Source organism: Neofelis nebulosa, chromosome 8, assembly GCF_028018385.1.
Source record: "Neofelis nebulosa isolate mNeoNeb1 chromosome 8, mNeoNeb1.pri, whole genome shotgun sequence".
In the NCBI taxonomy this organism is placed as follows: Eukaryota; Metazoa; Chordata; class Mammalia; order Carnivora; family Felidae; genus Neofelis; species Neofelis nebulosa.
The window spans coordinates 4,258,056-4,271,334 of NC_080789.1; the positions used below are offsets into that span (position 1 = coordinate 4,258,056).

The 13,279-nt window shown below is 59.7% G+C and overlaps 1 protein-coding gene across 2 annotated transcripts in view; it reads right to left on the reverse strand.

The window, feature by feature from the left end:
• Positions 1–13,279, reverse strand: part of FBLN1 (fibulin 1) — an 88,769-nt gene that overhangs the window by 38,955 nt on the left and 36,535 nt on the right. For both annotated transcript variants that reach the window (XM_058741015.1, XM_058741013.1), the window contains exons 9-14: positions 12,738–12,881; positions 11,812–11,940; positions 11,002–11,127; positions 8,018–8,137; positions 7,035–7,166; positions 5,186–5,309 (exon numbers count right to left, since the gene is read on the reverse strand). In XM_058741015.1, coding sequence (XP_058596998.1) covers positions 5,186–5,309; positions 7,035–7,166; positions 8,018–8,137; positions 11,002–11,127; positions 11,812–11,940; positions 12,738–12,881 — 775 coding nt within the window. The remainder of the gene's footprint in view (positions 1–5,185; positions 5,310–7,034; positions 7,167–8,017; positions 8,138–11,001; positions 11,128–11,811; positions 11,941–12,737; positions 12,882–13,279) is intronic.

Here is a 13,279-nt window from a genome sequence, read left to right on the forward strand (position 1 = left end):
GTTCTAACTTCCTGTGAGAGGCTGGGGACAGGGACGATCTTCGGCCTCCTGAACACCAGGCCATCGCACTCTGATGGCAGCCGCCTTTGGAAGTGGAGCCCAGGTGCAGAGCCCCATGGGACCCGGCAGAGCATGCCCCCAGAAGTTCTGCCATGTTGACCGTGTTTGGATTCTCTGGCCAGGAGCAAGGACCGTCCTAGCCTTCCATCACGTCTCCCTCTCAGCCCTTTAAGTTTCTGTGCCTTGTGTTGGGTTACTTGGACTTATTTTACATTTGGCGTTTATTGTGAGCGGGGTCTCTTTTTTCCATCCGATTTCCGGCTCTTTATCGGGATGAGGGGAATCATCTCATTTATTTGGCCGTTTACCATTCTGAGCAGGCTTCGCTAGGCCAGCCCTGGGAGCGAGCTCCAGGGTGCTCCCTGGGGATGATCCTCCACGGTAGGTGAGGATCAGGAGCACTGCGGGGGAGTCATGCGTGGGAGGGGCTCAGAGGCAGAGGGGACAGGTAGGAGAGAAGGAAAGCAGAAGAAAGGTGCTGCTGAGGGGCGGCCTACCCCCCGAGACACCTAGCTCCAGGCCAAACGATAAGGTTCCGGGGGGTTCGGGAGACCCTGAGGGAAGGTGCCTGGCCTCGTGCTGGGTGAATCAGGGTTTCTCCTTCCATTAGTTCATCTCGTCGTCCCACACTGTTCTCCTGCTCTACTGACGGGAAGATCAAAGCTCAGTGAGGACACGTAACTTGTCTGTGACGCCACAGTCTGTATTAAGTGGCAGAAACAAAGTTGGCCTGTCTCACTTTAAAGCCTTCATCCACACGCGCGCATACACACACACACACACACACACACGCACGCACGCACGCGCACACGCGCGCACACACGCGCACACACGTACCAGCTGCTTCAGGAAAGGCCTGGTGGTCTGGCCAGCAGGTGGCGCTAGAGTCGCCTTCATGTGACTTAAGCTTGTCCCACTTCTGTGTGGCCTGTACCCTGTCCAAGGACGGGGTTTTGATTTGTCAGACGGACGCACTGACCCAGCACGTGTGGCCAGAGGGAACGTGACGTGTGCATGACGTTCGAGCTCCCGCAGCCACCACACCAGAGAACTGGACGCTCCCTCCTCCGTGGTCCCCACACCCCCACCACGAACCCCGAAGAGGCATTAACCGCAGAGCCGCAGGCATTTCTCACACGAGGCATTTCTCGGCCTGGCTCTGGGTGGACCATTCACTTCCCAAGGGCCGGGCGATGGCTCTCCGGCTTCATCTCCAGGACCCGGCGTGAACTTGACACATGCTATGCACTCCAGCAAATGTGCACAAACACGTACGGCCCCGATTTTCCCGGTCAGCTCCAACTTCAACGCTCCTGTCCTGCTCTACCCTGAGCTTATGGAAACATCACAGAAACCTCAACTACCGCGTCCGGCAAACTGCCCGCCACCCTGGGCACCCACACAAAAGTCTTTGTTAGCCAGCACGTCTGGAGGGCTGTCATCGCACAGAGAAGGGCCAGGTCCCTGGGACCACACGCCTTGGTTTCCATCTCGTCATGTACAAGAGAACAACGTGCCCCAATTTTTCAGTTCACCAGAGCTGTGCCAACCGAGGCTTAGAAGCCTTCCTCTGGCTTCTAAGACCGCATGTCTCAGGGGTCCGTCCTGCTGAGGGGATAAAGAGGATGTTTTCAGTCCCATCCCAGGCTCTGGAACGCTTTGACATTCCTCCTGTGGGTAGGAGGGAATCGTGTGGTCAGGATCTTAACAGCCTGGACGATCCATGAGGCCCAGCCCTGTGGTTTGTGGCCCAGCCTGTTGGGTCATGCTCCAGTTACCGCCCCTTGGCCGCCAGGGACACTGCCCAGAAGGAGACTGTGTGGACAGAAAGAGAAGGCTGAGGCCCAGAGAGAGACAGAGAGACAGAGAGAGGGCACACACCTTAAACCTTCCCTATCAAGACTCCCTAAATGTTAACTACAGAAATGCCGGCTAGTGGGTCTTTCCTGATACAGCTCTTTTAAGTTTTATAAATTGCTTTCTGAAGGTCAGATAATAAATTCTTTAAGAGGATTTTGGAGGATGAGGAAAAGAAGCTACAAAGCAAGAAAACTCCAGCCTGAGGCGTTAACAGTGCCGAGAAGACGGGCCACTCCTTGCTTGGAGCTCCGGCCTGTATCCTGCCTGGGTCGGTCTACCATTTGTCAGAGGCTTGTCACTATGCTGACACTAAGCTACGAGCCCCCGTGGTCCTACGGTAACTCCTCTCTCTAGGAGGGGACAACCAGGATACAAGCCTCCAGTGGCCACTCAACTTGGGGTTCCAGCCCCAACCCCCCTTCCTACACTGGGCTCCCGGCTGGCCCGTGATTCCCCACAGGGACCAGCAAAGGAGAAAACTGCAACCAGATGGAGTCCTGTGTGTAGCATGATGGCCCCAACCACACAGCCCCTCAGACGCCCGTGTCTCGTCTCCCATCGGAGGGCCGGGAGCTCAACCAGTCACACGGGCGGCAAGCAGCAGGCGGGGAACAGCAGAGGTGCCCCGAGGAACCTCTGTGGCTAAGCTGAAGTGCCCCGAGGGAGAGAAACGGGATGGCCAGTCATCACCGTCCTCACTCCCTACCACTCTTGTCCCAGCACTGGGCTGGCTGCCTGGAGCTCGTTACCACTAATCCCTGCTAATCCCCAAGGCCTTGCCAAGCAGGTGTTGCAGACACAGAAAGGGCCCCTGGGTGGCCAAGAGACTGACCTGAGGCCACAGCCCCAAGGAACAGGAGAGCGAGTCTGGAAGTCTGGAATCCCAGCCCTGGCTCTTCCCCTTTCCACACAGCCCTTTCAGGCCCTGCCCTGGACACCAGGGGGCACCCCCCTAAAAACTGGCAGTAAGATAGACCTTTGGGGCGCCTACCCACTCCCCCATGGGGGCTGAACCCAGCGTGAGCTTTATGAGGGGGCCCTGCTCCACCATCAAGGCTCACCCCGCAGGAACCCGGCAGGGTGGCCTCACCACCCGCTTCACAGCTGAGGGTATAGAGGCTCCAAGGAGCCCCAGCGACCTGGAATGGAGTAACTCCAAGCTGGCATCTTTCTGGAATGCCACAGCTTCCCCAAGAAGCTGGAGAACTCAGTCCTGGAGGGCTTGGCCTGGCCACTACCCCCAGTTTCTTTCTCCTCCCCCTCTGTGCCTGCCGCTGCGGGGGGGCGGGGCGCTGGCGAGCAGGCATGGGTGTTCATCTGGGCCGTCCTCCCCGGAGGGGCAGCTTGGAGCCCCATCTTCCCTCTCTTGCTTGTACTGTGGGTGGGGCCCTGCTCCCTCTTCCTACTCACAGAAAATGACAAGCCCCCTCTTTATCAGCCCCCGGTACATGCTGATGAAGCCGTGGGATGGGACAGACCGAGCCCTGAAGCATCAACCCCCACAGTGAGCAGAATGCCAGCCCAGGCTCCCCACTGAGCACCCCATTTCATGGACGGACGCCCTTCGATCCCCTGTCCCCAGCCCTACTCCAGTCCTGCCCGCCACTCCCTCCCTCTTTGCCTAACTCAGTTTCCCCCTCCCCATTCATTCCACCAACGCCTACTCCAGGCGCTCCGCACCCAAGCCACATGGGGACTCTGCTGCACTCTGTGGCCACTGCTGCTCTGGAATGTGCTCTTAGTAGGCACGGTGCTGGGCACGGGGGCCTTTGTGGGCCCACTGTCTGCCCGGGTGCCTGCACACAGTATGCCCGCGGTCCCCAAACAAGTAAATGACTTTCTCCAGCACCGAGGCGTGGCCAAGGCTTCCACAGCAAATGCCAACACGCAGGAAGGGGCCGGGTCTGCTGATTTCAGTCACAACCTCAGCTCACGGCGCCCACCTGTCCACCCTTGGGCTCGGGAAGCACGCAGACCCCCAGAGGGAAGCTGCCTCCGGTCTGGGCTTCGTGGCTGCCTGTGTTAGAATTCCATGCCCAGCGCCAGCCAGTCTTCCAGAGTCCTCGAGCCCAGACACAGACAAAGAACTGGGGGAGCAGGAACTTAATACCACAAATAGCAGCCCAGCCTCAAACTGAGGAAACGGAACTTTCTTAGGGGTCCAAGGTACGCCCTCGCTGCCCTCCGGGGCTCAGTTCTGGGGTGCCTCTTCCCTGACCGGGGCACAGGGAGGACACGAGCTATCGGATCTCCAGGCGGAGGAACGTACGTGGGCTGGGGGAACAGAGCAAGCCCGAGAAGGTGGCGAGGCCGGAGGACGAGCACCTGGGAAGAGCCCAGAGTGCCACTGGGGAGACGGAGGTCTGAGCATCTGGCATTCAGCAAGCCGGAGGCCAGGCCAGAACCGCAAGCCAGGGCAGCCGCCCTTTGGGCTTGAGCGAGTGGACACTGGGGCCGGGTGCACCAACCAAGGAGGCCCTGACCCTCCAGCGGGAGGAGCAGGCTCACGGTCAAAAGGCCGAGTTGCGGTCAGCCTAGCTGTGCACTGGCTTCGAGCGTTTCCGGGGGTTGGAAGGAGGGGTCACGCACCCGTGCTCCCGAATCTGGCCCCACTAGAGAGCTCCTCCTGAAATTACTGACAGTGGCATGAAACGAACCTCGCTGAATAAAATTAGGGGTAGGGTGGTATGCAGTGAGGCCAGAGGTCCTCCCTACGCCCTGAGGAAGGGGGTTTCTGGACATCCCAGCAGACACCCTAGTGGCCTGGGAAGGAGGGAGCTTCCAATAACACAGGAACATACAGCCTCAAGTTTGGGACACAGAAAATTCCGTGCCGTTCCCACACAGTCACCGGGCTGAATGGAATCTGGCTTTCAGGAGGGGGGTCGCCTAATGACGATGCCCCAGCAACCACATCAGCTCACCCGGAAGCATCACTACCTTCGTCTGGGTCAGAGTATGTTCTGACCTCTGCATCTCGCAGATGACGAAGCTGAGGCCCAGCGAGCTGCCTCGGGCCCAAGGTCTCAGGCCTGGTGTTTCTGCCTCGCACAGGCTCCCTGAGGCCAGGCCGGCCCTCCTTGAAGTCACTACCTAGGCTCTCGGCAACCAGCCTCCCGGCATTTAGGGGCTTGAGAATCGGGGTCCTCAAGTTTCCCAGGGCCCCGGTGGGAGGGCACAGCTCACGAGCCGCCCACCCAGGCCGGGAGCCAGGCCCCCAGGAAGGCCGACGCAGACAGACAATGGCGGGGCCCGAGGGACTTACGTGTCTGCGGAGCGGCGGTAGTTCTTGGGGCACTCGAAGGCCAGGCAGCGGAAGCCGCCCTGGATGTTGAAGCAGGTCTCGTTGATGGAGCAGTTGTGGATGCCGGTCACACACTCATCGATGTCTGTGAGAGACCCCAAGGCAGCCCGGTGAAGGCTGAGGCCACCAGAGCCGACCCCATCCACAGATGGCGGTGCTGGGGCCTGAGGGGGGAGATGGGGCCGCCCTTGCCCTCCCCTGGCTGCTCCCCTGACTGCTCCCCTGCTCCCCTCCCTCCCCTGCTCTCTGTGGCAGTGCCCTTGCCAGCTTTTTTTACTTATAAGATAATCGGTATTTATGGAGGTTTTACTCATCGTTCACAGTTCTGGGATGAGCTTCGGAGAGTTCCGTTCTCCTGACAGCTCACTGGGCAAGAACTGTTATTCTCCTCAGTGTAGGCAGGAGCTCACACAGGCTCCGGGGCTCACCCAAGGCCACACATTTTGCACGCGGCAGAGTTGAGCTTTGAACCCACACGGGCCAGAGCCAAGGTTCTAAGCAGCCAGCACCTGTCCGAGGCTCCTGAGGGTCAGTACCCTCACCTCACGGGGGACTCGTGACATGCCAGAAGGAAATGGCAGAAGCTAGCGGCTGCGTGTGACGGATGAGGACACCAAGGCTTCAAGGAGTTCTACGTTGTGCCCAGGGCCCGGGGTCGGTGAGGCCTGGGGCACTGTCCTGAGAGGTCCCCGGACACGGGGAGCTGTCCTCTTTCCCACAGGTCTCAGGAGCAGCAGAATGGTGGGGTCTGGCGAGCCTGAGAGGCGTCTGTGAGAGGTGCCAAATGCCTGATCTCGGCGGTAAAAACAACACTCCTAATCTCAAAGGCCGAGGCTCAGGAATGTGTTTTGCTGTGTCTGGCAGGACCCCAGGTTGCGGCAAGGGAGGCCGGCCAGGAGCGAGAAAGTCATCTGCTCCGCCAGAGAGGCAAAAACAAAGTGACTTCCACCCAGAGCTGCGGACGCGCTGAGTGGGTGCCTCCCAGGAAAGGCCACCGCTCCTGCCCGCCTTTGATCAAAGTCCTTCCTCACGACCAGAAATCACGTGTGCAGAACCCGGGGCCTCTGAGCCTCTGGGTCGACAGTCCTGTGTGGGGGCTCATGAGGAAGGGGCCAGACAGACCCGACCTCTGTGGCTCAGCTTCTTGGGGCCGTCCCTCGATTCACTTGGGGATTGTTCGTTCACAAATATCTACTCGGCACCCCTCTCTTGGTCACCAAATGGCTTAGTTATGGGGCTCACGGTGACTCCTACGGTGTTCTTAGATATGGGAGCTGAGTGCAGATGGGGGCCATCGGCCCCCCTCATTTAGTCCATGCGGGAGCTGACCCCTGGCCCCAGCGGGACCCTCACGAATACAGAGACCTCGGGGCTGTCCCACTGCAGACCACGCCCGCCCTCAGCAGGGCAGTCATCGGCACCTTGGGACAGAGGCCTCCCCCACCTGCTCACTGCTCTGCCCGTAACTCTCGGCAGGGCCTGGCTTACGTCAAGGGCTTGTCGAGTCAGTGGATGAAAGGCTGAGCGAGTAGTCCCCCTGCTGTGGGATGGGGTCCCCCTTCCTAAAGGCTGTCAGCCCCTGTTCTGGCCCCCTCGGAGCTGCTGAGGGCAGGGTGGGAGAGTCAGAACCCCCCGAAGACAGGCGTGCCAGGGGTGAGAGACCAGGGTGCGTGTGGACCCCGAGACACTCCGTGGATGCAGAGGCCCCCCCCCTCCCCTTCCCAGATGCACGTCCCCCCAGTGGGTCAGGGAGGCTGCCTGGCCTCAGCTCCCCGGCACCACAGAGCCCCAGGCCGTCCCCAGCGCTCACCTTGGCAGTTGCGGCCGTTGGGGGCCAGCCTGTATCCGGACGGAGGGCAGGTGCACTGGAAGCTTCCAGGGATGTTGATGCAGCGATAGGAGCAGATGTGGCCCCCGGTGGGCAGGGCGCACTCGTCAATGTCTGTGACGGCAAAGCCCACCCTCAGCATCCCGTGGCCGAGCTCCATTCCCAACAGTGGGCCAGGAAGGGGCCTGGGAGGACGGCCACGTGAGGCCATCTGGACACAGGAAGCCGCAAAGTACTGGGGTGGGGCTCAGGAACCGTTACATCAGAGGGGAAAGTGAAGCCCAGAGAGGGAAGAGCTTAGCCCAGCGTCACACAGCAAGCCCATGGTATAAAGTACGTACACGTGGGGGAAGGAGGCAGTACGGGGGCCAAGTGGAGGGGGAAAGGCCAAGGGCTTCAGAACAGGACGTAGCACAGATGGCCTGTGGGCTGCAGGCACGCCCTGACGCTAACGGTTATCCACGTGCTAATAAGAAACACGCCTTCCCTGGAAACGGTAGGAATCCCAACAGCACCTTTCAGCACCTACGGTGCGCCAGGCACTGTACTAAGGGCTTCTGGGTCGTCTTCAACCCTCTGACAGCCTGGTGGGGCTGGGGTCAGCCCTCAGGCTGCAGGTGATGGATGGTCCCCCACCAGGGAGGGGCAGAGCTGCGAATCGGGCATGTGGGGGCGGGGGGGGGGGGGCCCTGAGGCCCCTCCTCGCCCCAGGGTCGCACACCGCCAAGCCTTGGCACCTGCGGTCCCCGCCACGTGTGGTCCAAGGCCCCCACACGACGTGGCGCTCACCAGCTACGCATTTCGGAAAGAAAAATCCAGGGAGTGGGTGTGCTGCTTTCTAAACCTCACTCTCGAGGACTCATTTGTATCCAAACAAGCCTCAGCTGCAGGGAGAAAAAAACCTACACCGGCCGCCAGCCTGCAAGGGCGTTCGGGAGAAAGGGGCGGGGGTGCTCTCCCCTCACCTTCACAGGTGACCCCGTCCACATCGCTGAGCTGGTGGCCTCGCCGACAGTAACATTGGTAGGAGCCGTACACGTTGGCGCATTCCTGGCTGCAGGGACTGCTGTTACACTCGTTCACGTCTGAAAGAGAGAGGGGCCCTGGAGGTCACCCCGCTTGGAGCCACCCTGCACACCCCCGGTCCCCCTCAAGGGAACACATATGGAGGGCCTGAAGTCCCGCCGTCTGCCGCCTGGGGTCGCCCCGAGGGACAGGGGCTCCCATTCCATCCCCCCCCCCCCCCCACCCCACTCTCCCGGCTGATGGATCCGGAATCTCTCATCAGGACGACACAAAGTCTCTGGTCTCGGCTCCGTCCGGTGGGTCTCGCCTCAGGCTCCCAGGGTCAGTTCTAGTCCTCAACTGGAGACGTGATCACAGCCCTCCCCAGTTCACCTCCAAGACAATGCCCTCTGCAGAGATGGAGGCCCGAGCGAACCGTTGATGTGCCCACATCCCGGATACCCCAGTGCGTAAATCTCACCACCAGCCCACTCAGCGACTCTGAGCTCCCGCTGGTCTGTTCCCTTCGCTGAGAGCAGGGATCAGCGCAATTCTGGCCCACCACTTGCTTTTGTAAAGGAAGTTCTATTGGCACACAGCCACGCTCACTCATTTACCCTGGCGTATGGCCGCCTTTGCCCTGCAAAGAAGTGGGTACCCGCAACATAGATTGTGGCGGGCAGAGCCTAAAATATTTACTATGCGGCTTTTAGGAAAAGATTTGTGCCAACCTCTGGCCTAGAAGTCCCTTCTCACATTTATTTACTGCTAATTCCTAGCAGGGCAGACGGGGTGAGCAGCTAAGAATGTCCATTAGCCTCTTGGCCCGTGTTTCGTCCCTGCAGCACCCCCAACACCCTGCCTGGCCGTCCCTGCTGCCCAGTGTGGTTTCTCATCAAATCCTAGAGACACTCCTCGAAGGCAGGAACCACGTTCTTGCTACGCACCTTATCGGGGTTGCTTTACAAATGCGTAGTGGAAGGATAGGGCAAAGCTGGCCATGCCCCAGTTTTGTGTCCCCAATGTTGCTACTCACGTAGACGTGACTACCTCCTTTCCAGTCACTGGGGACTGATGAAGAACAGCGTAAGCCATGAGTGCTAACAGCAGTGACACCCACGGTCCCCATAGCTGGCACTTGGTCTCACACAGGACACTGGGATATGCTCTCCACGTGCATCATCCTCAGGACCCCCGGTAAGGTGGGTCCTGCTCTCCCCACTTTTGCAGATGAGGACAATGGGGCCCAGAAGTGCCGAGTTACTTCTTCAAGGCCATAACATGGTCAAGCTGGGATTTGAACCCAAGCTCGAGGGACCCCTGTGCATCAATCTTTTTTTCCTTGCCAAAACACGTGCATTGAGTCTGGTTCCTGGGGACAGATCCTAGAATCTCAGGGGGACCCGAGGGCCCAGGATCCCGTCACACCGTCCACCCTCCAGTTGGAGACCTGTGCGTACTGGGTGCGTCTGGGCATATGTGACTTTTGTGATCGTCCTGCCAAGAGTCCAGAAGCTGTACCCAGGCTCTGCGCTGCACAGAACAGGGCTTGCCGGGCGATGGGAGGGGAGCGCCGAGGGCTGTAAGAGCTCTGGACTTTGCTGATCTCAGAACCTAGTCCTCAGAGAAGATGTGACGTCTGCTGAGCGCCTACGGTGTGCCAGGCCCTGTGCTGAACACACTTCACACCATCTCGGTCCAGCCCCAGAGGAGGTGGATGTTATCTGAGAACCGACAGGCTCAGCACTAACAACTCCCTCCAACCTCCACCCGGCAGACTAAGGGCCCTGACCACACTTTAGCATGGCTTCTACCGGCCCAAGACGGGGTGCCCAGGATGACGACCCCAGACCCTTAAAGTGCCTGCCTGAGAAAGCTCAGAGCAGCCCAAAGAAGATACTCGGTCGTGACCTCCCTTTTTTCTTAGAAATGTTGACTTTAGCAAACTTGCAAATGTCAATCCTTGCTCTGTCCCTTTGAGATGTACCCCCTACAACCCAGGACCTGCAAACCACGCCTTGGAAGTGCGATCACTGGGAAGGGCAGGTCCCCGCCCCCCACCTCCGCTCCTGCCCTCCCAGTCTCTGTGGGAGGGCAGGAGCCAGTTAGCAGGTGCAGCCAGCCTAAACATGCTGATCCCCCCACTTAACGTCCTGCAGCACTTGGCTTTGGCACACCCCAGCATTTAAAAATCCTTCTGCCCTTTGGGACACTCGGGTGGCTCAGTCAGTTTAAGCGTCCAGCGTCAGCTCAGGTCATAATCTCACGGTTTGTGGTTTCGAGCCCCACATCGGGCTCTGTGCTGACAGCTCGGAGCCTGGAGCCTGCTTCGGATTCTGTATGTGTGTGTCTCTCTCTCTCTCTCTGCCCCTTCCCCCCGCTCACACTCTGTGTCTCTCTCTCTCAAAAAATAAATAAAACATTTTTTAAAAAATTTTTAATAAAGAAAAATTTAAAAAGCCTCCTGCCTTCTGCTTTTCCCAAACTGAGATCGTTTTACACCCAAGCCCCTCTCCGCGGATGTAACAGTCTGGGTAAACTCGGTCTTACCGGTTTCCTCGAAAATCTGACCTACCAAGCCCTGTCTCCCGGTAGGACACTGAGGCAGGCGAGGCCAGCCACCCCCGGAGGTCGCGTGAACACAGGGTGGGTGGGACGCCTCCCCATCCCGCACTCTTAGCCACGTCCCTTGTTCCTAAACCGGCTTATCCGTTCCCCACGTGCGTGGCCCTGGGCAGATGCCACTGGGCGCTCCGGGGCCCAGGAGGCCCAGGCATCTCTGACACGTCACCTGTCACAGGCGTTTCCCCCACTGATGCCTCACTTAATCTGCGCTTGGGAAACAAACTCGGGTCTGTCCCAACGGACGGCGTCTGCGGGCGGAGCCGCGGCTTCTCCGGGAGAAGGGAGTCGATCAGCCTGCGCGGCGCCCAGGCCGCCTCACCTTCACACGAGCGGCCGTCGGCTGAGAGCCGGAAGCCCACGGAGCAGCTGCAGTAGTAGGAGCCCGGCGTGTTCTCACACTTGTGGCCGCACAGGCGCCCGGGATAGCGCCGACACTCGTTGATGTCTGCAACAGAGCAGGTGGGCCCCCTCAGTGCCACCCAAGCCTCTGCTGGCGACCCCACCTCCCGCAGCCTCTCTGCTCAGATGAGAGGCGCAAAGTGACTCGTCCCACGAGTCAAACCCACGGCGCAGGTGGGCGAGGGAGCCGGGGCCACGCCCGCCCGTCTGCTCACCGGGCCAGTCGCGTGTCCCTTCCGTGACGCGCACCTGAGGACGTGCCCACCCATCAGTTCCCCACCCCAGAGCCCTGAACGAGGGTCCACTGGGGTCTGACAAGGGGCCAGCCTCCCCCGAGCACCCTGGTCTGCGGATGGCAGGCGCTCGGCCGGCGGGGTCCGTCCGTCCCCGTTCCCGGCGCTGAGGCCACCGTGCCTCAGGCACGCAGCCCCGCAGCCCTGCACGAGGGCAGCGACTCTGGGAGAAAATCACTGATGCTCTCGGGCATTTGCGGAGTGGGCTGGGGTCTCATAGACCCTTGGAGGTCTTGAGTCAAGCAGAACACCTGTTCTGCGGGCGGGTGACACCCGGGAGTGCAGCACCAGGGCTGGGACCGGACGGGGGTCTCTTGACTCAGGGTCTCTTCTCGGGGACTGCTGCACTAGGGCTCTCCGAGGTGAGGCGTAGACTGTGGCCACGCCAGGGTGCCTCCTGGCCGGGCCCCCCCCGGCCTTCAGGGATACCCACGTACCCACGCACGTCCTGCTGATGCCATCAAAATAGTATCCGGCTTTGCACTCACAGCGGAAACTTCCAGGCGAGTTGACACACAGGTGCCCCGGCCCACAGGGCTCAGAGGGCGCCGCGCACTCATCCACATCTTGCAAAAGAGAAGGACACGTTGAAAAGCGTTAAGCGGGCGCTTTTCCCGGAGATGGTCAGAAAGGAAGCCGGGAGAGCAGCAAACTAAACTGTACGTTGACAAAGCAGTATCACTGGCTCTTCGACACGATGTCCCAGAGCACCTGCTACGTGCTGGGCCCCATGCTGGGGACACAGCGGACCCAGATGCAGCCCCTACCCTCGGGGCCTCCTGCTCTGGCCAGCCAGCAATGACCCTGGCTGAGGCGGAAAGGGTCCCGTGACCCGGGGAGACGTTAAGGAAGTATTCTGGGAGTTGTAGAGAGCTTCTCTCTGGCTGGCAGGGGTCTGGATCCAAAGGAATGTAGCAGCGGGTAGGCAGAGGGAATAACGTAAGAGCAAAATACTACACAGAGAGGAAAGGGCAGGGCTTCTTTAGGGAGCTGCAAGGCCTGGTTCATCTGAATTATAAAGCTCGTGAAGGTGGGGCCACCTCAGGAGGACTCGGTTGTAAGCAGGGGCATCTGTCCTTGTCTGTCACCAACGGGGGCTGTGAGCAGGGAGGAATGAGAGCGCTTCCAGCGCGAGAGACCCTGGACAGACTGAAAGGGGTAAAACTGGGGGCAGTGGTGGGCTGGCAGGCTACTGCCATGGTCCAGGCAATAGAGGACGAAGGTCTAAGCTTGGAAATGAGCAACGGGATGGATGGACAGGTTCACTTGGGGGATCTCCTCCTCCCCTTCCAGAGAAGGGAGGGGGGCGCCAGGCGCAGACAGAAAAGTTGATTTCAGATTGGTTCTCTTTTCCGATACCAACCGATACAGCGGGTTCCCTCCTCGTTTAGATGGTAGCCACGGCCACAATTGGGCACGTTCTTCTGGCACGTGTAGGAGCCCTCCGTATTGATGCATGTCTGCCCAACAGGGCATGGGGCACTGATACTTAAACATTCATTGATATCTGCAGCAGGAAAGACGGAGACAGTGAGGTTAAACGTGGAGGGCTTCCCAAAACCCAACAGCTAGATCTCCGAAACCACCCCACCCCCCCACTTCCCTCCTTATTGCAAAACCACAAACAGAAGTACTACGATGCCCTCACCCTGGACCACGCGGCAGGCTTCCAGCCGGCTCCCAGGTTTTGCCAACACATGCCACCTGAAATACGACCTCCATGGCATCTCCCTGCCCCTAAAGCTTCAAGCCCCCCATCCTTCCCTGCACCGAATCTGAAGCCGCGTGCCTGGCTCCCAGGTCTGCCCACGGTCATGTGGCTATGTCCCTTCTGAATCCTACAGGACTCGCAGTCCCCCACCATGGAGCTGGCAATTCAGGGGCCAACTCGTGTTCACTCGCTCC